The following is a 25,778-nucleotide window of genomic DNA, read 5'->3' on the forward strand; positions in this document are numbered from 1 at the left end:
CAGGGAGAGAACATTGTTAGACAATAAATCAACTCTCCAAGTCCTCATCTACAACCGATTCCTCACCAATTCAGGTAGCTTGGGGTAAAATCTCCACCCCTCAGTTTTTCAGTTCTACATGGTTTTTGACAGAAAGGGTTCCTAGATATTTTGGATCTATCTCAGAAGCTAAAGGGACCAAAATATCTGACCTTTAAAAATAATAAAATCCACCAAGGTAAGCTGCAACACATATTATCATGCTTTGCACCACTGGTATATCAACTCCTTCTTCCCTCCTACCTTTCTGACCCATGCATTGCTCCAACCATCGCCTGCTAAGAGAACCATGTTCTTTCATCACACCAGGACTGCAGCTTTCCCTTTTTGAATTCTGCAGAGTTTAATATATAAGAAAAGTATTTATTGAATAGGTAAACAATTCACAAACTCATCCCCTAGAGCCAAGCTTAATATACAACAACGTAGGTCCAGAGAATCAGTCTCAGTCTCTATGTCCTTACCTTACAGTGATACTTTAAATTTATACTTCTGCTTCTAAACTAAAAAGTGAGTGTACTTTGTGTTTTGACTATACAAGACTCTCCCCTTTCTAAAGAGATAATGTTTTCCAACTCTTAGCTTCTTACAAAACAAAGCAAAAACAAACAGAAAAAACAAAATCAGCATCAACTTTGCAACATTTCTTGATAAGGACAGGTTACTTCTAAAGACAGTCCAATGAAGAAAGGTTCATTTTTTCAAGAGGAGCAAAACGATGTTCTCATGAAAGCATTAAAACATGTATGCATGCAGACACAGACAAACATTCAGCTTCCAAAGGCCTTTAAATGGACACACTGAAAATAATTTACCACTCATAATGTTTGTGCACACAAAGGTGGGAGAAAAATCCTCAAAAACGTCTCTAAAAAATATAAGCAACACATGAGGGTGCTAAGGTAGGCTGATTATAGTCTGATGGACATATTAGGAAAATACCCAGGCTCAACATAACAGTAATCTCGGCAAGTAAACTACAAACTTTTGACATTTGTTCAAGGACTAAGCTGTCCTGGCAGGGAGCGCGCGGTGCTTTGCCCGTTCAGACGCAACAGAGTTGAGCAGAGCTGTTCCCTACCAAAGCAAGTTAAAGATGAGACGTGCGTGCTGGTGGGTTGCTAGAATCCAGAACAGACATTGAGAGAGAATACATATAGGTCAGTTTGGTCCCTTCAGCTTTGCAGAAAGAAATGCTGCTCAGGACCCTTCTAATCAATACACTCGTTCAATAGCAGAGAGGAAGAAAAGGATACCTAGAAGAGCTGGCTCTAAATGTCAAAGAAGTTGACAGACAGGACCTGTAGTTCTGTGGACACTGAAAATGCTCAGAGTAGCAAGTAAAGCTAGTATGAATTTATACAGAGAGATACACTAATCTGCTGCAAATCAAGTATTCAGTTATTTGGTCCTTACTCATCTACAGAGACAGGTCTGTCGATAAACCAGTCTCAGATAAAAACAACAAACTTAAAAGACATGAAAAAATGACTTACAAAAATACAGTAGATAACTATACTGCAGTGTATATCAGATCAAATAAGCAGCCTATTTTAAAATAATAAGAAAATATGCCTGTAGAAGGCATTTCAAGTTAATGGAGCAGTGAAACCACAAAAGGCAGCAGAAGAGGGGGAGGCCCAGGGTGCAGATCCTACTCTGGCACAAAGAGCAGCCCTCAGATCTCCAGCAAGGGTAAGTTTCTGGAACAATGAAGCCTGATTACATGTTAAACCTCATTCTTTTGTGTAAAGCTTACTTGCCATCTGAGCCAAATGTTCATTATCCAATCGCTATCAATTCTTTACACAAGGATGGCCGTTCCAGTTTAATAACTATACAAACACATACTACAAATAGATACACACAGAGTTCTGAAATTTTAGCAGCTCAGAGCTGAAACAATTATTCACAAAACAAAGTAGGAGAAAAATACAAACATTAAAAGCCACGAGCTGAGAGTTAAAGCTTGCTGCAGTACATGCCAAAAGGTAAAGCAGTTCTGCCATTGCCTAAGAAAGCATCCCTGTTTTAAAAGCTATTCTATTTAAGAAGGCTGAAGATTAAGATCAAAATCAATTCCACTTACAGTAAGATGGTAGAGAGCAGTAAGTACAAATACATGAATGTATGAAAAATAAATTAATGTTAGCAATGATGACAAAAGGGAATCATAAAAGAAATTAGGAAAAACTAAATCCTAGTAAAATCACAGAGCCATAACTTACACAGCTATTAAAAAAGCAGATATTTAACAAATGTACCTCTTAAAATTGGATCAGAACGCAAATGAAGAAACCACTAAAAGTTTTTTGAATGCTTTCTGTACTTCCTGATAATTAAAGGAACTAGAAGCAGGTAAGTATTATTTTTACAAATGATGTGTAACTAACTTTCACACAAACTCACAAGCACAGGCAAACATGGCCAAATTTTCTCTGAGACAAAGTAGGGAAACACAGGACTGTGAAAAAAAAAATTCACCTACTTGTGCATAAGTAAAAGATTGTTGTAAAATACATTACTGGGGGCTGGGTATTGTCATATCCCAGCTTTCTCGCTGTACCAGCCCTCTTCCACCACAAAGTCTGAAACCAGCATGGCCAGCGTGAAACCAAATGAGACCCATGAAAATTGAAGAAAGCACAAGAATGAAGACACAGAGGAAGACAAATGCAAACCATTACAGAAAGTCAGGTCTTCAAATTCCATAGCAATCACGCTTAATTTAAATTAAGTCTGCTAATTGTAACTTACTAATCTACCATGCAATCAAGACTGGAACAAAATTGAGGGACAGGAAAACATACAACATACTGGAAATAAGTAATTTCAAATGCACCGCAGGATTCAAGCCAGTTTCCTCAGAGAGCAAAGATTCAGGTGAAAGACTGCTGTCATATGTGCTTGCGGAACATTTTAATCTATGACCCTTCGGGCTCCAGCAGCTCTCCTCTAGTACATGCTCATTGGCAGTGTCTTCTGATACCAAAAGTAACTCCTTCAGCATCAGATAAAACATGTGAAGTAACTTTTACATCTTCTATTAATTCTGAGGTAGTTTAAATTATATGCTGAGTACTACGTAAACACAGCAGGCAGTAATGAATATGCTGAGACTACTGCAAGCCTCATACCGTTATATGAGCGTAATGTTTACTTAGATGTGCAATACATGACTAAGCTTGGTCTTCACATAAAATATCACAGTCAAATACCAACTCCTCAAACTTGAGGCATTTTGTGGAAAAGATCGCGATTTACTGAGCTTACAGTCCCAAAACATGTCCAATTTACTGCACAGCATTGCCTAAAATGATAGCCAAGAGAGATTGGTATCAGGTGGCTTGGATTTCTCACCTGGCACAAGGACTCCCTCATGCAGCATTCATAAGCACTCCCCTTCTGGATCCTGATTCTCTGGACCCTTCCACCTTCAGCCGACAGTCCCAAGAGCAAGCACGCCAGAACAGCCTTTACAACTAAACTTTTAAGAGGCTTGGAATAAACTATGAGACTTCACTACTGAAGTGCTTATTATTTTATCTACAAATCTACTCTAAAGCATGCTTAGGTATTACTCAGTAGTCCTCAAAATAATAGCAAAAATGAAAAAAAAGGGCTATGGACTGGGAAAAACTATTCAGTGAATATGTGACAATTATCTACAAATGTAGAATCAAATCACTTCAAAGGTGTTTTCCCTAATGCTTTGAAAGAATGTGCACTTTCTCAATAAGGTAACTGAGATGGCTGTCAATACTAAGTGTTCAGCACCTGACCGAAAACGAAGTAATTTGCCTCCAGGTAGGTGTGTGGTGATAGAAGATGACACATCATACACTGTTTCTCTCAGTTCCTTAAATAAGGAATGTTTATGAAAAACACTTTGCCTTAAGGTGTACAGTTCCTTGTTAACATTGGCATTCAGCTGCCATTAAAATAACGGGAATCCCAAGAGCACCAGAGAACATCTCTTTTAGTTTGCTTCTCACCACAACCCAGCACCTCTTCAAAGAGGAGCAAGGACCTGCCCAGAGTAACATCACGGCATGGGCAAAGACTCCTCGGAACCAGACACATCCTCAAGTCCATCCCAGAGCTTTACGCTGATGGGCGCTCCGGATTTAAAATTCACTTCTCCTGAGACAAACAACAGTTGAAATAAGCAGATGCACAGACTTTGTAAGGATTCCAAAACCCAAATGTGTCGACTTCAATTAAACACAAGAACTGCACATTTCCAGGCCAAACGCATGCCAGTATATACCTTTTCTGTCTTACTTTCCATAGTAGCACTGATCTGAGCGTCCTCTGTGAAGTTCAGAATCTCCTTTCTCCTCCTACCTGTTCTGAAACCTGTCTCCTTCCCCAATATTTCATTTTGCTCGCTAAAACACCACTGTAAAATTATTTCATATTCAGCAGCTTCCCTTCATGAGAAGGATCCAAATAATTCATGAAATCCTCCACAATTTGTGTGTTGCTTAGTTTCCTCTCCACAGAAGCTCTGAGTTGAAAAACTGGTTTGTCCTGGGCAATAGCCAAGTGTTCATACAAGAGAGTTTCCATCTTAACAAAGAGCTTTCAAGGCTTAAAACTTCAGTGTTAACCCTGTAGGACACTCTGGGTTTTCGTCTAGCACAGAAACAGCCAACAGTATTCAAAATGAATTTAAATCTGATTTACAGACAGAATCCCAAATAAACTAGAAAATACAAACAATCCAGGCATATTGCCTGAATCATTACACTTATTTTGGATATTAGGAGGCACTTCCTTCCACTCATGGCGCACCAGTCTCTTTCATTGTGTTTCAGTAGCACGAATACCCCGTAATGGAGAGCGTACTGGAAGCTTCCCAAAACTCATCCATTACTGAGCAAAATATCCCGTATGTTTCTATGTAGTCCAAAAGACTACTCACATGAAGAGCTTTTCAGAAGATAAGACAGAAATTTTTTTTTCCACCCACACTGTGTTTTTGTCCTCAGGTCATATAGAAATACTAGCAGAAGCAATTTGAATGAAATTTCCTCTCCAACTGGGAGTGTCAGGAGGCCATTTAATATGCTGAGCTAAGTAAAAAATTGAGCTAAATATTATCAAAAGCATCAGATTACCAGGTCTTTAACATCCTTCCCAACATAAGGGAAACATTTCTTATTTTATTAATTCGAGCAAGGAAATGTGTGGCATGACAGCTCCCACTTTAAGGTTAATTATAGCATAGACTCACATTTTTAAGATTAGCTTTATGTTACCACAAAAAAAGTAAGTATTCTGCTAGCGTCAAACTAATTGTTTTTCTTCAAAGTGACAATGCATATATGGAGGATATGGCATCCTGACACACACAGCTTTTAATGTCAATCTAGATGAATCAGCATAAAAAAAGACACCTAATACATTTGAAGGGATATGTATGGACTCACTGTCTAACATGGTCCTGTTACGGTAGCTTAAAAGTTAGCATGTATACACCAATGCATCAAAAATTACCATTTATGTGCTTTTGGCCGTCTGATTATTTCCCACTCCTTTACGTGCCAGTGAAAGGTGGTTTCTCTTATTGTTTGTGAGTATTTCAATAATGAAGAGTATTTTTCTTACTTACCAAGGAATTGTTTACAATAAAATACAATCATTTCCATAGAATCACTGATTTTAGAGATGTCTTCCTACTTAAAGACTGTTTTACACTTTAAGGGCAGCTCATTCCTGTGATTTTAACAAATTGCCAAATTACTGCATCACAGATGCCCTTTCACTGAAAGGAAAAGCGAGGAAAGAGAATTACAGCATCAATGGCAATTGTGGACACAAAACCAGCAAGTCCTTCCTAACAGAAATCCACCTTTGTCATGCCCCAGAGTTATCTTTCAAGTAATTTCAATACACAAATCTCCCCCCATCCTAACTTTGCAGAAAGAAAGTCACTAAACAGACGTGAAATTATTAAAATCCATAGTCACAGCCTGTTCCATCCAGACAGGATTAAACTGCTGAAAATATGAGGAAACATTAGAAATTACCTTTCTAAAACAGTTTTTCAAGACCAACAAACACCCATTTGCATAGTTCTAAACTGCTGTTAATAATATCAAATTGCAAGAGCGTGCTCAAGATATGCCCAAAGCACAAAGAAACAAAAGGATTTAAAACCAGAGACCTTTAATTTAAATATGTCAGAATGATGCTTTATCTTTCCATAATCCATTTTCAATAGGTAATGCCTCAGTACAGCTGATACTGGAATACCAACCCCACATGCACTTTGAACCAAGGAATTCTCATATTTCTTCTGTACTTTAAAATCATAAATATTTATACAGAACCAGTTTGACAGGTAAATTTGATTTATGTTTATGTTATCTGTCCCCATGACAAACTTCTGTATTTACAGTTTGCTCTTGACTTTCTCTGTCCTTATGGGAATACGCTCAAGAAGAAACAATCCAGCCACTTTGACCGGAGGAGCAGATGGTTCACTTTACAGTACCATTAGCTGCAGTGAGAATCCCACCAGCTGCACGAGAGAGCTCATTTCACCATAATGTACCAAGCAGAAAGAGGAGTCCTTCCCATTTGCCTCTTAATGTAGGAAAGGCCATATGGGAGTGAAGCCCTTTAGGATTTTTAGTGTGTATCAGATGCCATCATTACAGAGAAATGTGTCATATAGTCAGAATACCACTAGTAACGCTTGCGATGCAAAAACAAATTTAAAACTAAGAGAAATTGAAGGCAGAGAAGCCCAGAACTAAGAGCACACAAGCTATCACAAATAGAGTAGGACTGTATGTAAGTTTTACAAAAAGATCAGAGAAAATTGTATGAAATATTTGACACAGTAAAAAATTCTCTGCTGCTAAAAATGCCCAAGATTGTAATGCTACAGAAGAAATTTAAATTGCAATCGTAATTTTTCAAAGAAGTTGACTAAGAAGTGAACATTATGCTTTGAGAGGGAGCCAATTAAAATGGAAAAATATTTATTCATTTAATAATATGGTACTTCATTCCAAGTGCCCAGATGCTGAGAACATTAACAGACAGCAGCGCCCAGGTCGCACACTGCAACGTACTAGGTGTACAGCGAGCGCTCTCATAGCCCATATACTCTCGGGAGCAAAGTTACTACATACGTGTACACATGTTTTCAGGACCAATGCCCTGGCAAGAGTCCCTGTATACCTGTGTGTCCTATGCACCAGCCGATTTACCAGAAGGCAGGTAAGCCCAGCCCAAGCTGCCCACCCATCTCCCCTGAGAGGGCAGGCAAAGCGCTGGCAGGCCGCTGGCAGAGCGCGGCAGCAGGCGATATTCCCAGCAAACTGTCACACATGCTCAAATGGTTCATTTCTAAAGCTGACCGAGGGCTGTGGTTTCCATGCTGGGTGAAATAGGATTTCCACCACGTGACTTCACGCAGCAGCTCTCTGCTATGAATCCTCACAGAGCTGTTTGATCATTTTAAAGTATCTGATACTCATTTATGTGATTAAATCAATAAAAAGTCATCTCTTTTCCATTAAGATGTGAAGCAGATTTACAGATCAATATCTTTCTTTTTATACTTCAACTACTAACAAATAAATGGCATTGTAAATTTTGAGTAGGAGTTTTCTGACAAAATATTGCACCTAAAACCTTGTAATATCTCTCAAATTGTTTCTGTCCTTGATATTTAAATTCAAAATGGCACACAAACAAAGTATAGAAAAATAAAGACACTTTAATTTTGTTATGAGACACACTGCAGCTGTCCACTCTGTGTGGAAGTTCATGACTGTTGAACTTTCACAAAATACTACCTTTATGTTGAAAACCACCTAGAACGTGGTGAGCTTTAGAAAAACAAAGTTCTGCAAGGAGGAGCAATAAACGCGTCGTTCCACCAGCTGCAGGTCTAACACAGGTTATTTTCCCATGGAACAGTGTCCTTCTTCACTAAAGCCACCCGTCACTCACCTGCACTAACCCAACTCCTTCACTCCTCCTGCTCCACCCAGCTCACCTCGCTCTCACAGCGAGCTAGGTCTCGTTACACCATGCTGCTTCCACACTCACCGGCTGGCAGCCAAGAAGCAGCTGAAAGCCAAGTCCTACCTACCTCATCCTTCGGAAATGGAGGCACAGGACAATAATTTGCCTCCCTTCCCCCTCCCCAGCCAAATTCAAGGAATCCATAAGGAAATACTGAGCTTTATCTCGGCCACTTCTGTTCCTCCAGCAAATCACTGCTGCAGCTCCTCAACGAGCGTGAACATTACTACTGGGAGCAGAGAGATCAACACACAACCTGAATCTCAAGGAGCTTTTTGCCTTTAAAAACCAGGCTAAAGACAACAAAACTTCTATTTGAAAAGAATAACATCTCTAACGCAATTCTTTGCAACTAAGGTCTAAATTTATATACAAAATCTTTCTTCATCACCAGTAAAATTTCTAAAAATCACTATCAGCACAGGAGACAACTTTGATAAAACTTGAACCACAAATGTGGAATGACAGCAGGAAACAGAGAGACCCCCCACTATAGTACTATGTAGAAGCTACAGTCCTCTAAAAAAGATGAATATAATTTCTGAATGTCAATGAACAAAATTGACTCCAAAAATCAAGTAAAAGCTTATATTCTGAGTCTTACATAGATTTTTAACTGTATCAGCAACTCAACTGCTGAGAAAATCTGATACTAGCTGCAACCAGTTTACTCATAAACCTGAATATACTGCTTTAGCTGGGATTAACTACCTACCATACTCACCAGTAAGTTTTCAGGCTACATACGTTAAGCTCCACCAAGCACCTGATGAGCAATAACTATATTGTATTTCCCAGTCTTGAAGGGACACTATTGTACTGCATCAAATTTGATACCATTTCTTAGTTCACACACTTCATTGTGATTTTATCAAAATCCAGAGAGTAGTATGACTACAAACACACATCCTATTAACGACTACATTAACGTATTTACACCTTCAAGAAAAAAATGCTCAATGTATTAAGAATTATTTAAAATTTAAGGTTATGCATATCTCTAAGAAGACTATAACCGCTATAAATCAAAATATTTGCAAGCCCTGCCCAGTGCTGACTGTATCATCATAATACTGTTTTGCTACTTTGAATACTAAAGCAGCTTGTTCTCTATCCATCATTTTGTAGAAACAAACCCCTTATCACATTCACATGCTGTGAGAAGTAAGGAACAATGCATTTAAATAAACAGCTTAAAAAAGAATGATCAGTGGATCTGCACAGTATGAGTTCTACAATGATTACAATTACAAATCATTAAGAAATTAAGAAATCATAGCTAACGTACTAGGAATATGATTCAATCTGTTAAAAAAAGAAGAAAGCAAGCCTAAACAGTATTAAAACAAGCAGCTTAGAAAAACATCGTAAGAATTACTCACAAAATCCTTAGATTACCTTTTGGATCGTCTCAACATGCTGGTAGCAGGCAGAGAGAAATTGGACAGCACTGTCCAAAAGGAGTCAGACATGATCTTTAAAAGCTTTCATTGCTGGGAAAATACAGCACAATCAAGCCACTAGCAATAAATAACGAACTAAATAATACCAGTGACAGAGCCAATGCAAATTCCCTGTAGACCTTGCAAGCTGTTCCATTAATGTGAGACAGGCAGGCAAGCGTACATATTGCTGCTGTTTCCACTGCCTCCGTTTTCTCCCGGCTCCATCCCTGCCTCCCTCTCTCCACCTTAGGAGGCAGTGCAAAATGAGATATTTACTCCCTTCCTAATACATACACTTTAAAACTGGAGTTTGTTGTATACACAGTATACATGCTTTATATACATCTCTCTGTGTTCATTCAATTACCATCAAAAGATTTTCAAGCAAAACCGTTAACAGGGCTCCGTCTGCAATCCTAAATAACACAGGGTCTTTCAGCTGTGTCTGTACAGAGAACACCCCTCACTGCCTAGTTTGTGGTTTTATTTTGAAATGGTGGTCCTTCTGCTTCATAAATACGAGGCAGATCAGGGGCATTTTGCTTATTTTTTTAATTAATCTTCCATCTTTAAACAAATTCCATCTTTTATCTTAAGTAACCCAAGTGGATTTTAAATTAAAAAAAAAAAAAAAAACTGAAAAAACAAACCAAACCAAACAAAAAAACTTACAATGCCACCTAAGATCAGTTTAAAAACAGCAATCCATTCTCCCCCTGAAGTCTGCCACACCACATACCCATCAGTCACAGTAAACACAAATTCCTACGTAGCACCTGGTGCCCACAAAACAACACAACCGGCTGAATTCTGACAGCAAAACGCAAGCAGGGCTCGTGTGATGCCCATCAGAGGTTTCCCACACCCCCCTGCACATCAGTCACAAGCTCACCTTTCCCCCTTTGTGCTTGCAGAAGCTCCTTGCCATGTTTTTGCTTTTTCCAGGGTCTAAACAAAACCTCATTGTGGCTGCCTTTTTTTTTTTTATTTCAATATGCAACCTATTTTCTTTCTATTGTGGCTTTTTTAAGCACTTCTGCCAGTAGGAAAGCTAATGACGTTCTCGTATTTCAACCTTCTTGAGTGGCTTTTTATCACAGACATGAGAAAGATGACAATCAACAGCTGGCACTGCCTTCCATGCACAATACCGCCCTTAAAAAACACATATAAATATCTGGGAGAAAGAAGTCCCAGCAGGCTCCCTTTAGCTTTCCACAGAATCACATGAAAAAATTAGATGGTCTTCGTAACTTTCCATTAAATAATGGCACATTTTTAACACATACATTTATCAAGAACAGCAGTATCTGGTTCAGCAAAGCATGCCCTTCCATCTGAGCTTCAAAACAGGGAAATGTGATTTCACCTGCTGCGGGAACCAAATCTCTGCTCAACACAACCATCTCTTCTACTGCTTTTAAACGTTTGTATCAAGTGAATCTAAACCACATTCTGGTTTGTTTTCACTAAGTTGATTTGGAGTACAACCAGACAAAACTCTGCCACTGTTTACTACTGATGAGAAAGAATAAACACATTCATTTTTTGTATTCACATAATAACATCTACCAGTCAAGTGTATAAAATGAAGAACAGTATTTTAGCATTATATTCAGGATATTATGTGACCTTCCAATTCCATTAAACCCTGGTTTTAAAATGGTATAAAAATACTCAGCTTTACTCTGTCAGGTAAAATGCGAATTAAAATTCCCAAGCAATAAGGGGGCAAAAAAAGTGCTCAGTTAACTAACATAATAAACCCCTCACAACAAAAATTAATTTCTTCCTGCTTATAGTTAGAAAATAAGATCACAACCAGTTAAAACCCCTAAATTTCTATTAATTGTGCTTTTTTCAAAAGTGATTGAGAACTCAGCGGTTGAAGACACATCATTCATAATATCACTCTACTCCACACCAGCACTTTCGCATCTGTTACAGGAAGGACACAAAAAGGAGAAGCCTTTTTAGGAGAACGGTCTCCACGGGCATCAGCGACTGACTGCTCTACGGCAGCATTAACCCAGTGAAACCCTGTCCATCCTCCACTGCTCTTGGGGAACACAGGACATCCCAAGCACGGCAAGCGAACAGGATATTTGCTACGATGTGAAACCCAGCCGTCCACTTGCCTTGCTATTTAACATGGTTCTGCAAAGCACTTACCCAAGAACTGCAAAAAGCACTTTGGGAATTACATAACACCAAGTCACAAACAGCAGAAATTTCTTTAACACTTCACATTCCTGCTTTTCAAACTGCCAGTAGAAAAATCTAATCCTGCAAATCAGCATCTGCAAAGAACTCATTTTGGGACTGTCCCCAAACACTGACTACAGATAAGTTCAGAGTACCCCAAAAAATGTGAAGACACCATACTTGGAGATGCAGTGTTTCTGCTAGAAAAACCAGAACAACACAACAAAACCATCAAACAGCTTTTAAAAATATGTCATGTCTTAAAGTAGGACAACGCCAACATCTGCAGAACTCGCCTTAGTTGTAACAAATACATGAAGCATAAGGATTTTCTCACATCTACAATGACAAATGGAATCCTTCGAAAGAACTAAAGAGCCTTCTAACTCTACATGATCAGAAAAACATTTTGCAAAATTAGGACTAGAAACTTCTCACTAATTCAAAAATATAGCCTCTGCATATCAGAAAGCACGTCAAGAAAAATAACACACAAATAGGTTACAAGATGAGTTTTCTATTTTATTTAACTCATAAAAATGTTAATATGTTTTTGTGAATTCCCTATCCTGAGCTATTCCAAGCCTGAAGAAACCTCTTTCTTCCACTCACCTTTCGGGATACTCAGTCTCCATCAATATCCTTAATGTACTTTCTCCACTTCGCACCCAACTTGTCCTCGGAAAAGGCCACCTGCAGAACTTTTTGGCAGCTCCTGTGATGATGGAGTATTTCTCTGCTGACCAAATGTGTAGTTTCCCAGGCCCTCCTAACGACATCGCATCCACTGGACAGTTATAAATAGCCAATGTCAAGGAATTCCCCAATTTCTTGTCTTTACCATTACCGAAGTAGGACATTAATTAAGCCCGACATTAAATGAGAATGCAATTAGGCAAACAGTCCACATGAAACCCACTACTTTCTGGACTACTTTCATAGCAGCTACATTTTTCACTTGATATAAGACCATCTTCTTTTAAATAAAACCTGTTGTTTTAAAAGTACGCTGAACTCCTTGTCAAGTTTGAAGTGGTAACATGGAGATCATTGTGGTAATTTTGAAAAAGAGCATCCCAAAGGTCAAAACTCTTCTGACTGACTACATTTTAAGCTAACTATATAACAAGAAAAGTTCCCACAAAATATTCTTGACTATATTTTTTAAATATATTTCAACCAGGACGAACCCTGTAACAGTCCAATAGTTTTCAAATGAGGATAACTTTCCTGAGTCACCTTAGGGTAAAGTAAAATTTACAATGGAAAGCAAAATTGTTTGGAGGAGTCACAAAAGATATATTCTTTCTCTATAAAGAGAATATCAATTTTATTTTAAACTTTAAATGGTATACCCAACAAGCACAGAAAATTATTCTACTATAACTAAGCATAAGTTAATGCACATGAACTTAAGAAATATCTGTTTTATATCACTAACAATGTATTTAAAACTGTGTAACGTGCAAAAACTCCAGCAGAAAACTTTGGTCTTTCAATACACAGAAAGGAACAAAGTTCTTCCTATATGCTTCCAAAAAAAGAAGGACTTCTTTAAAAAAAAAAAATCAAACCTACATGGAAGATGTGTGTTGAGCTATTTGGGGCATCATTATTATTTGAACAGTGACCTACGCAAAGGAAGAACAGACTGTCTTTGGGCAGACTGCAATGTCAAGACATGTAAGTAACAGTTTGACAGAAAAAATTAAATTGACTGTATCTTTAAGATTCATTTGTCATTGTTATTTGCTAGGTTATACAATCTTAGATTTCTTCCTTTTCTGGCAGAAGTCACCCCACCTCCAGAAATCACCAACTCAACACATAACTAAAGAGCCATACTCTTCTACTACAGTGGCCCACGCTGATTTCAGTTGCTACCTCTGTGTAAAAGCACTCCCAAAGACACATTTATCTGAGATTAAGACCTCATGGCCAAGTTTTTCAGGGGTGAAGAACAACCAAACTTCCCTCTGGTGTGCATTTGCCATGCAAGGAACATCCTAGCAACTGCACTAGTTAATGATTCAAAGGATAAGAAACATTTACTGAACCAACTACGAGGCACTGCACGCTCATAGACGTGAATAAAAACTGCCATCTTCTCATGTAACTTTAATCCAGCACAGTTACTGAATTAACAAGGGTTGCCATCATAGTGGAGAGCCTGAAATGCTATCTAACTCACTACAATATCATTGCACAGCTTAAGCATAAGCAACTGCTCTGATATCATAGTCCTAAAACAGCTCTCACAAAATTGTACTCACTTAGATAGAGGATGTTAACTACAGCTCTACCATCACAATTGCTATTTTCTAAATGAAAACACTACCAAATAGTGATAAGAAGCAAGCACTGCTAAAGCACAAAGCTAATTGAGCCCAAGATCCTATTAATATTTAGTAAGAAAGATTCTTTTTTCATATTTCCATTTACAAAAATATCACTTCTTAGCATGCCAATATTCCATGCACCACTATTCTTCCCAAATAACACCAGTAAGCTATGTTTGGCAACTTCAATATAACATAAGCTTAACGTTATTTCAAGCTCACCAAACTGATGATTGTGCTCAGATGCCATGGAAAGGTCAATTATCCTCAAAGTCACTAGAACTCCCATTCTTTCCCTAGTCCTGTGTTCTTTATGTGTGCTTCAAACATTAGTTATTTTATTTAATGAAATGTAGCTGCAATGTGTGATTCAAATGTCATAAAAAATGAGAAGTGTTATTTGAAAAATAACACATTAACAATGTGAATGAATTCACTGTGCAACAGCATTTGCAAACAGGAACATATCTTAACCTCTTCTCTTGCCACTCCAACCTGCATCAGCCGCTCCATGAAGAAGTACAGCACTTCATCAGCTTCAGTTCTTTGCAGAATTCTTCCGCCTCTGGCTCCCTGCACTGAGTAACAAGACTGGGCTATTGCTAAATCCTCCCAAAACAGGGAGTTACAAAGAACTGTAACACACAGTCCTCGACAGACATTGTCCACAACCAATTCCAACAAGACTGCTGCAGCGAAGCAGATTTGAAAAAGCAGGTGTTATTAACCTCTGTTTTACAGGGAAACTATAATGCAGAGCTTAAAGGAGAAATTAAGAGAAAAAGCAGCAGCAAAGGCTGTCACGCTTTGTGTCTTCGCAGGGACTGACGACTGAAGAACAACTACCAGTGGATGGTTCAAACTAAACCAAGACAACACACAAGACATTAAGGTAAAAGGAACAAAGCAAACAGCAAAGAGAGGGAACAGAGCTGCATTTGAGTCAGTGAATTAGAGGGCTTTGTGTTACTTCTATGATTCTGTGATACTCAGATCACAACTACTAGCTCACAAAAGCAAAAAGGGTTCCCCACACCTACACAAGACCACAAACTTCTAACGCCCGTCTCTCGGCAGCAACCTGTGCAGACACCATGCCGAGGATCAGCGTGGGGCCTCCCGCCTTGGGGCGACACGTGGCAACCTGCTAGCAGGGGGTGCTTTCACCCGTTTGACAGCAGATTACTCAGAAGACAAAATCAAGCCTGAACTCCAAAACGAGCTCCGGCATCTGATTCGTTTCCAGGTATCATTCAGGCTGTTCGCACCAACCTGAATCTTCAGTGCCGGACTTTGCACTCCGCAGCTTGTTTCCCCGTTTCTTGGTCAACACACTTAGGCTCAGCTGAAATGTTGGGGATAGCATAAAGCCCTTGCATTTACAACAGCTTTTCTGAGACAAAAAGCTTATTTTGTAGGATGTTGGCTAAGAAGAGTTATTCTGGGAGCAAGGGGAATGCTAATGTAATGAACAGGCTAAGATGATGAATTTTACATTTTCAAGCATAAATTCTTAATGAAGTTAGAGCATGGGATAAGAATAGACTTTACAAAATAAGCCACGGTACAGAAGAGACATGAGAAATCAGAACCATGCTTGGGAAACATCCTGAGTGCTGGTATACCAAAAAAAAAAAAAAAAAAAAAGGGATAAAAACGTTCAGCCAGTTTTAAAGGCAGAATTACATCATAATTTGGCCATGAATTTTTAACAGAATTGGTCCCTATTTTAGTTATGCCTTTGGAACAACATGAATCTCCACAGCAAAAGCTTAGCTTTTAAAGTCTGGGAAAGACGTGATAGCATATCACCAACCAGCAGGCAAACAAATTACTCAAGGCTGTGAGCCTCAGAGAAAAATAGAACATACAAGACAGAATGGCCATGAGAACAAGCCCGAAACACTGATTTTTATAGAACAACAGATTGATACATCTCTATAAACTGTTTTACAGTAATTCTGGGAAACCCACAAGGTGACGTATCGCAAAGGCAATGTTCCCTAAAATATACATAGTATTTAGAAGCTCTTCTAACAAAGATATTTATTTTATCTATAAGACTTCCAACCTGTATGTCCCACTATATGTCAGTAGGGACATACACGTTAGAGTTCTGGAACACAGAAGCAGATTTAATAATTTAAGATGAATTTGCCCAAACCGAATTCTCTGCTTTGAAATAAAGGATAGAATAGACAGATACAGAACTCTCAATGATTTCTTCAATCTCCAGGAAAAAAAAAATCATTTTCAAATACTAAAAACAATATGTAAAAGATTGCAGTGCTAAATCTTACTACACTTTACTATAACACCTTAAAAAATGGCACAAATAAATCTAAACTAATAAAGCTAGAAACAAAAATACATAACAGAATGGCTCATCTTTAAAATAAATATGACTTACATAACCCACCTTCAACCATGACCTTTTAAACTATCTCAGATATAAGGAAAAAAGAAATTAGATAAATGGGAATATTCATCTTATACTCACTTTACTTACTTTTCTTCCAAAGTTTGATTAGCAGAGCTAGCGTTATACAGATTTTTGTAGATCATGAGGAAGAAAAAAAAATATAACAAAATTTAAGCAAAATTTATGCAACTTTTTTATATTATCTGATAAAATCAGATTTCGGCTTCTGGCCTACCTATGAAAATGCAACTAGTAATCAAAACAAATAATATTACCAGGTCTTCAAATTATTTGGTACAACACACAAACTACTAAACAAACAGGTAAGCCAAGCCAGCATAGATCATACACACGAATGAACACCACCTGCTTGTCCGAAGAACATACTTTCGGCAGATAAAATACGACTTCAAAAATTATTAAATAAAGTACTTTCCACAACACTGACCACTTACAACAGCAGTACATAAAAAGTAGACTGTGGCCTTCTACGTTGTAGTCTGCAGCCGCCCTCATTTTTAATCAGCAGGGGAAAGTTGCAGAAGCGACAGGTCACAGTTTTACGATCCATCTTGATGTCAGAGGAGGCTGCGCACACTAAGCCATGGGGTGCAGGCTGGAACACGTCCCCATGGGCTGCTCCTCTATCTCAAAGATGAATGCAGCTGTAATCAACTCCATTCTGTTCAAATTAATTGCAAGTTCTCTGTGAGGGCAATGCAGACACTCGTGACTTAAAGGAACACTTCTGGTCAATATTTGTCTGTTGATTCACTTGGAAAATTGGACGTTTAATGATTTTGGAATCTTCCAATTTCTCGGCAGCAGAATAAACAAACAGTTGCATTAAAATGAACCATGAAGGAAAGCTGATAAGGATTTTTAAAAGATTCTTTTTGTTTGAACTTTCTTGCTGTAAAACTTTGCTGAGAATTATAACTTGACCTGTTCGGTATTTATTTTAAATTTCTCATGTACTGACAAATAAAACTGAGAATCACAGAAACACAAAAACAGGAACAACATAGTAGACAGCACAAAAAAATACTATTCACCTTCTCAGGCAAGGTATAACCCAAACATGCATTGTCAGTTCTACTTGTGCAGTAGGTCTTCTAACAGAATCGCAAGTGCTACTTCCATAGCTGCTTTTTTTTTTAGTGTTTATACAAATAAATATCTATCTCAGCCCAGAGATGTCACAACACAACTCTTGTTGCACAGCAAGTCTTTCCCAGACAGCTGGCTCAATAACATCCCTGTTCTAAAGACCTGGAGGTCTAAAAGAAAGGGAAGGATGGGGAGGACAGGAAGGAAAACAAAAGCACACAGAGCTCTGTCACCACAGCAAAGATTACGGTTTGAAGATTTTATTTTAGAACATTAATAATTCATAATGACAGTGTAATGTAAACTAGGTTAGAAGATTATGCTCTCAAGTACCACAGGAGGCATTGAATGACAGAATAATAACCACCAGCCAAAGTAGTAAAATTTTAGGAGAGAAATGAGGGGAAGGAAGAACTTGGAGGACCAGAACAAGCGTATCTGAGATGAATGAACAAAAAGAGGAATAGAGAGATATTGAAGAAAAGGGGAGTACAGATGCAGCCTGTAGAAAAGAGAGCACGAAAGGATACGTTATAGAAGAAGCAGCTCTGCTCCAGGCCTTCTGGCATGATACAGTTTTGAATATTCAAATAAGAGCTTAAATTTGAGACAGAAGTTCAACATAAGTTGGGATAGCTAAACACAGCTAAAAGGGGATACAAATTTAAAAACTGGTACAACGTTCCTCTGAAATCTTCTTTCCTTCTTTATATTCTAAACTTCCCTTATGTTTTCACATTAATATTGATCCGCCAAATGGTTTATCTATCTACATTAGAAATTGCAACTTGTGGCTTCAAACAGTAATTTTTAAGAAAACAGATCGGAAAGGAATCTCCTGCTCATGGGCAGGAATAGTTCTGTGCGAATGCAAGCAGCTGTGTCATATAATCTGTTTCTCCCCAGCTCAAGTCTGTTAAACCAACACTAGGTACTCGCTGTTAGTACATCTCTACTATTAGTGCTTCAGTGCGGGATGTTGGGCCTGTTTGCACACTCACCAATATTCCAAGTCAAAACTAAAAATAGCACCTGGTTGCCTCATAGTACCATGAAAAAGAAGCTTTGGAAGATGCAGGAAACTGTCTATCAACAATAATAAACACATGACTGTCTGGGTGAGAATACATATTTCTCTCAGCATGATTCTCTTGCCAGGAATCTTTCAGCGCACAGGTTGTTTCTGCATTTGTATTCAAGATCAAAAGGTCTTTGAGGAAGAGACTATGCAAAAGGAAGAATTTTGTACAGAGCTGAGCCCACTACTATCATTTGAAGAAATCACTGTTATTTGAGGATGAGAACAGAAAAACGTCAATATTTTCTACAGACTCTTAAGAACCTTCTGAGCGTTTTGTTCCTCACTAGAAGTTGCTAGCTTGTCCAAATCATCCCAAATTCTTCAAACAGCACAAGGTTAGTAAACAAGTCAGCTCATATGCAGCCTTCAAACAAAATTATACAGAAAAACCAGTTATGAACTGCTTGGTTTAGAGATGAGATGACTAGCAAACACTAAAGCCCTCCAAATTCTGAAGCCACAAGCACACAAGCCCCCCCGGGAGCCTCCAGTTTCCCAGGTCAAACCAGAAGGTTATGCTTTACACATGGTCCCATGGAGGGCAGCCAAACGGTGAGCCTGGAACGACACAAGAACTCCCACCTCATCCTCCAAACCTCAGTGTTTAACTCTTCTGTTACTGCACCTCCAGGCAGGATGCGGGGATTTTAGCATTTGCACAAAACAAAGGCAAAAAGTTATCTGAGCCTGCCAAGGTTTAGGTATCACCACATGTCCCTCCCCTGTACTCTTTATCCCCTAGATGGGAAAAACTACTCCCAAGAATAATAACTGGTACGAAAGAAAAGGAATGAAGAGAAAAGTTTCCACTAAAAAAGAAATGCATTCTGGGAAACTCATTCATTCATTCAATGTGAGATGCAGATCACAATTCTGTTGCCAAAAGATCACCTACTCAAAATTCACCATTTCACATTATGCACAGTGATATATTCAGAAAGTTGTTCTGTTACTCATTATTCCTGAATTACTTATCTACGTTGTTTCCAGAAGTGACATTATACTGCCTTGCAGTCAACTCTGACCAATTATTTAGCACATTTAAGAACGCAGAACCTGTACCAAATCAAGCACCACACCAGGAAGATACCACTTGCTGCAAAAACAGAACAATTTCCAAATGTCATTCAAGCTGAATATAGTCCTCTTCATTAATCCTCTGACATTTGTCAAATAGGAAACTCTAACTATCATAAACTCTTAAAACCTGTATGAAAAGATTTTAAACTAAAAGGAAATTTAAGTAGAGATAGGAAACTATCACCAACTCTTGACAAGCCTTGAGGTGTTTCAAAATAAAAATATAAAGAACCTCATCAAGTCTGAATTCTGAAATGTTTTTTATCTTCCCTAAAAATAGGGAACTTCTCCCACTTACAGGTGCTGCCCTGCTGTTGTACAATATATGTACTTTTCAAAATCCAAAACAGAGGTGATCCAGGGAGGGGGCAGCGCACACCAAGAATACGTCTTTATACTACAGAAGGGATTTCTGCACCTGCCTTGAAGTAGAACAACTGGAGTTAAAAGTCCCTCCTCATGACACACCAGCAATCCCAATATATGAAAAAAAGAACCACAGCCTAACAGGAGACCCCTCTGAAACCAGGCAGACGTCTCCATCCCCACCCCTCGGTGATGGTGAGCTGACAGGCACCCTGCGACACCTGGGCAGCCCATCTCTTCACCACAACAGAGCAGCTCGCTGAGGACGCTGCACTCCGAACCACATTCACACATCCAAACAAGCCATAGCTCTAAATTTAGGTCTCCCTTCATCCACTGCAACAGTTAATATGAGAAAGTCTTTAAACAACGGCAGGCAACTCTCCCAGTACATTTGTTGAACATGTATGTATAATACATTCTTATTTCTTACCATGGTTATTGATTAAATGCTTGTTTCCTAGAATAGGGTTTTTATGTAAATAAATTAATATATTCTTAAATTGTATCACAGATGTCCATAAAATCCTAATTATATAAAACTCATAACATTGTAATTACACAGTGATCAAGTAATTATGTACTGTGCTCAACACTGAGTGTTCTGGAGCAACGTTAGGTTTCCCATTTTGTTTTACTTACATAAGACAGCAAGGATCTGACCACCATCGCATTCAGAAATGGTGACCAGATTTTGTAGAGACTAGGAAAAAAACCATGAAACTATTCTGCAAAGTTATAAAAAATTAATAGTTATTATCAACAGACTTTATTAAGGCTAGAATCTCCAAAGGAATACATTCCTATAAAAATAATCTCTACCATACACGCCTATCAGAACATGCTCCACAACTGGCATAAATTAATGAAATCAAAATACCATAAGAAAATATCCCTTGAATAATCCAGCTGAACCCAACTCTTCCCTTGATTTGTTTGGATAAAGCAAATTTCCACTGAGACTTCACCTAACCTGCAGCACCCAGAGAGGCCAGAATACAGCACCTGGAAACATTCATCCTTGTTACCAAACACATGAATCCGTTTCTCAAAGTACTGGATCTAGTTTATATCTTGCTGAGAGTGATTCAGAAAGTGTAGCATTTTTTTGAAACGGAGGGAAATACATGTTCCTTTAATATCAATTCCCATCAGTTCTAACAGTTAATTATTTACACCTTTTAAGCAACTTGAGATCAAGAAATTCTGTAAATCTGTATTTTGATTAAAGGACAAATATGGGTGTACAAAGACTTGCCAACTCATAAAGAGGACCAGCTGTGAAACACGGCCTCATTTCCTTAATTTGACTTCCCTGCTACCCTCAGAAGAGTGCAAGTCAAATCCCAAATACGAGAGCCAATACTTCAGTTTCATTTTGGACATCATCCTCTTTTCTTCCTAAAGATACAGCACTTTAATTCCAACCCATGGTTGCATCAACTATAGCATTCTTATTTCACCTGCTATCAATTTATTTTTATTGCAATCATGTTACTTCACATTTCCTTCTACTCTTTTGAAAGGTTTACATTATTTTCAATTATTAAAAATGCTATGTATAAAATATTTTCACTCTTAATTAGATTAATTCTTTCAGAAGCCATGGACTTTCATGCTAGCTGTAGAACACACTTGACGTCCGATGCACCAACACATTGTTCATCCATCCACATAAAAATATCAATGACAACAAGAAAAATAGGCAAGAGGCGAAACCTATGTAGATATTTGCAAGCGCAATATACTGACGGTAAAAAGAAAGACATATTTAAAATTAAGGCATACACTTTTTTAGTGGCATTGTGTACCAGTTCCTAGTATCACTTGCAGAGCCATAGAAATGAACCACCTGGCTGGTGGCCTGGCTAACCTGAGGGTGTTAAGCTGAGTAGATCAATGATAGTGGTAACTTGCCAAGATGAACCTTTGCTCTAAGCAAGCTGGAATGGCTATCACTGGTACCGTAACCAAGTAAACAAAACTACAACAAATAAAGACAGGATAAAAGAGGATCAAGGGCTGCACAGGTGAAAGCAACAGGGACGAAAATAAAAAGTTATTATAGTAGACCTAAGCTCTTACACAGAGTGCTGTGAATCATCAACCAGTCAGTATTCAGATGGCAGATGGCTGGAAGGTCCCCATATGTGCAAAATATTATCAAGGAGAGTCCATAGTAACAGTGGAATATAACTTAACACTAGGACTTCTATATGAACTATGCTTAAAGAGAATTCACTGACCCACGTCAAAACCCTGAAGATTGAAGGATTCTCAGAAAAAAAGCGGTATCAAAACACCTTTTGAAAATAATCAATAGATCTCTCCAAAAAGAACAGTTCTCAACTGACTTTAACAATAATCTAATTTTGATACTTCATTGCTACTTCGCAGTCTGTTAACTAGCCCCAATGCTAAACAGCATTTAATTGCATTTAAGCACTCTTGTTGTAAAGGAACATTACCTAATACCAACCTTTAAATAACAAAAATTCGTTTAAAATTACATTGATGAAAAAGACATTAAAATGTTAAGAGATTGCTCTTTAGTCACTGCCCTTCAGTCCACTCCAAGGGCTGCCAAAGTGAGCACCTTCTTAAGCATTTTCACCAAGCGCTGCCCAACACGCAGGGAAAGCGGCAGGCATGCCGGGCAAGCACCTCTCCCTTCATGGCAGCGCACGATACACTAAGTACAGACACATGCAACATCCCTTTCCCTCGCTGACAACCTGATTTCCACCCAACAGATGTAATACATTTCATTCTCCATTAGAGGGACAGATGCCTAAAATAGCTCAACTTCAGATTTTCGTGTTACTCCTACCAGAGCTGGCCAGCAAGAGCAATCTCCCTCTGAAATAACAGTCCGGATTCAGGGGCTATTGCATTACCACCTGATGAGTAACTGAAATTTGACTAGCTACATCCACACTGCAGCATGTGAACTTCAAAACCAGCCCTCTGATGGCTCTGCTGGCTCAAGTTTTCAGTAGGTACCACCGAGCTCCGATTTCATAACCACACACGCAAAGATCTGTAACTTGTGTTAGCCTTTGTCTGCAACTGCCTCACCAGGCGAAGGGTCTTCTCGGTGAAGAAGCTGAAGCTCTCCACCAGGGCTGCTGATGGCCATGCATGTTCCAAAACATGTCAGCCAAGCTCTCAAACACTCTACTACAAACTGAGCTGTTCTTTTTTTTTTTTTCCAAACCATTTCCAAACTCCTGTACCCCATATTTAAGCCTGCTAACAACAGGCTTCATTTTCCTCAGTATCCTTTGTAGGCCCTGCGTTTGGAGACAGAAGCTTCAGCCTGCTACCTTCTGTGAGAAACTAATGTGGATTTACAGAGTGCAGCACGATAGCACAGACCTGCTATTCTAGGCAGGGATTTTCAAGGACCCCACTCTAGGCTATTTTACTTTTAAGTTGATTTTCTTGAAATCAGCAATGCCTGCGAGGCTTCCTTTGCTCCGCGGTACAAGTTACACTTGCACTCAGAAGCTGGCATAAGGTACAACCAGGAATTTGCATGCACACACAGGTAGACAGGTTTCCATTCCTCAACTAATTTTATATTCTTCCCTATGTAGGGCCTTAAACTACACATGAACTAGAAAAAAATTGTACCAACAAGCAATATCAACCTGAATGCTAAAAGACCGGAAGCAAATCACAACCACAAGGCTGCTCCTTTCTGTTAGATATTATTCGCTTAAACTATAAAGCTGGTAAGTTCACAAACGGTTACACCAACACCAAACTGTTAGAAATTCCTAGTTGATACCTCTTCTCCTTACCTCCACTGAAAAGGATGGCTGTAGCATGGACTAGATGGATTGCTCTGGGTTTTTGAGTTCAGGTAAAATACTAGAGGAGAAGTAACAAGTGCACAGTCAGCACTAAACGGGAATTTAAGGTGCTGCAGACCTGGAGCAGATGTAGGAGAGAACGTGTGCTGATGAACATCACTTCCTCGGCAGTGGGAGTACAAAGAAGAGGAGATTCTGACAAGGTACCACGGTAGGAAAAAAGAATAAACCAGGGTCAATATCATATTTTCTGTTTCAATAAAGAAAAAAAAAGATACTTCCAAGATACAAGTTATATCTTCTTAATAAATGCAATAAATTGTCATCCTTTTGATTATCATCCAAACCAAAATGGACTTGTCAGCCAATATAATATCTAAGATACAAGTTATATCTTCTTAATAAATGCAATAAATTGTCATCCTTTTGATTATCATCCAAACCAAAATGGACTTGTCAGCCAATATAATATCTAATCAATGTTATTTTTCCACTACAAAAATCTTCCAATCTGGAATTATCCAAATTCTTTTTTGTAGTGATTCCCAGGCTTTCTAGAGCACGCACCACTGTCAATCCTTCATGTAAAACATTTAATTGAGAAAAACTAACAAAGTTGATAACGGCACCAATAACAGACTTGGACCATTTATATCACAGCCTTCACCATTTGGGAGCCATGGTTCCACGCCAGGGCTGTGGCAACAATAGAAACACGCAACTGTGAAAACATGAATTACACGAACCATTAACTAGAAAACAACATGTAGCACTGACAGTGTTTTATAACAACAGCTAGTTAAGCCTGAAAGCAGCACTGCAAAATGGCTTTATTCTAATTCTAGCAACGGTGAAACTGAGGCATAACAAAGTTAAGTGACTTGTCCATAGCACGTCCATTGTAGCATCAGGATTACAGCTGAGGACACCGATTCCCAGCTCTGTGCTCAGTTCTGTAAACTCTACTGCTTTTGCAGGGTTAGCAGCCAACATGTATTCATCCACACAGAGAGCACAGAAAATTTATCAAAGTAGCTGCTTTCCAAAAAGCTGCAAACAGACTTCTATATAAACATAAAAAAGAGGTTCTAACACCTACTTTATTGAACTACACACGATGAGGTGTCCTTCACTAGAAATAAAGTGAAAGTTAACTTACAAATATTGGTATTATAAAGTGTGCTTATGCATTAGAATATAAACTAGTGCCTCTGTATTTTTACAACTATAACTTTGATTTTGATTGAGGGATGAAAAATGTTTCTATTTACCATATTCAAGCATAAAAGTGAGCTAAAGAGAAATTTTCAGTTTTGTTTAGTATTCAGGCATTTTACATTGAAAGTCCTGAAGTCAAGCACGTTTGTCAATGCTTTAAATTTCCTAATGAATCCAAATATTCATCAGTAGGTAACCTTTAGATATTGGAAATCCTCCTCACTAGCAATCCCTGCTTAAACAGCTGATAAGCTTTACAGTCTACAGACAGAAAAGGTTAAGCCTGCCTCTTGCCCTGCTCTTCCCTTCACCGACTATGTGAGATTCATTTAACCTCTTCTACTTACACACATAGTATTAAATACACAACTTCCTCGATTTTGATTACAAGAATTAATAAATATAATTACGAGCATCATAAACAGCAGTTTTCATTAGCAGATTTCAAAGGATTTATAAAGGACACAAGCACTAAGAAGGAATTGCTTCTATAAATTTCATTTGTAGAAATACACGTGGCAATGTAAATACAGATTTTTTGTTTCAAATCTGAAAGTTTTCAACAGCATTCTTAATTTTAAAAGATAATAAAGGTAGCAAAGGTTT

General features: G+C 38.4%; 1 protein-coding gene across 15 annotated transcripts in view; it reads right to left on the reverse strand.

The window, feature by feature from the left end:
* Nucleotides 1-25,778, reverse strand: part of MAST2 (microtubule associated serine/threonine kinase 2) — a 205,324-nt gene that overhangs the window by 80,990 nt on the left and 98,556 nt on the right. The window contains exon 1 of one of the 15 annotated variants that reach the window (XM_075424588.1): nt 9,487-9,521. The exons of the other annotated variants lie outside the window; for them this stretch is intronic. Within the exon in view, the coding sequence (XP_075280703.1) occupies nt 9,487-9,506 (20 nt within the window). The 5' untranslated portion in view covers nt 9,507-9,521. Of the gene's footprint in view, nt 1-9,486; nt 9,522-25,778 lie in introns of those variants that run through there. 15 annotated transcript variants of the gene reach the window in all.

The sequence above is a fragment of the Opisthocomus hoazin genome, chromosome 6 (assembly GCF_030867145.1).
Source record: "Opisthocomus hoazin isolate bOpiHoa1 chromosome 6, bOpiHoa1.hap1, whole genome shotgun sequence".
Classification (NCBI taxonomy): Eukaryota; Metazoa; Chordata; class Aves; order Opisthocomiformes; family Opisthocomidae; genus Opisthocomus; species Opisthocomus hoazin.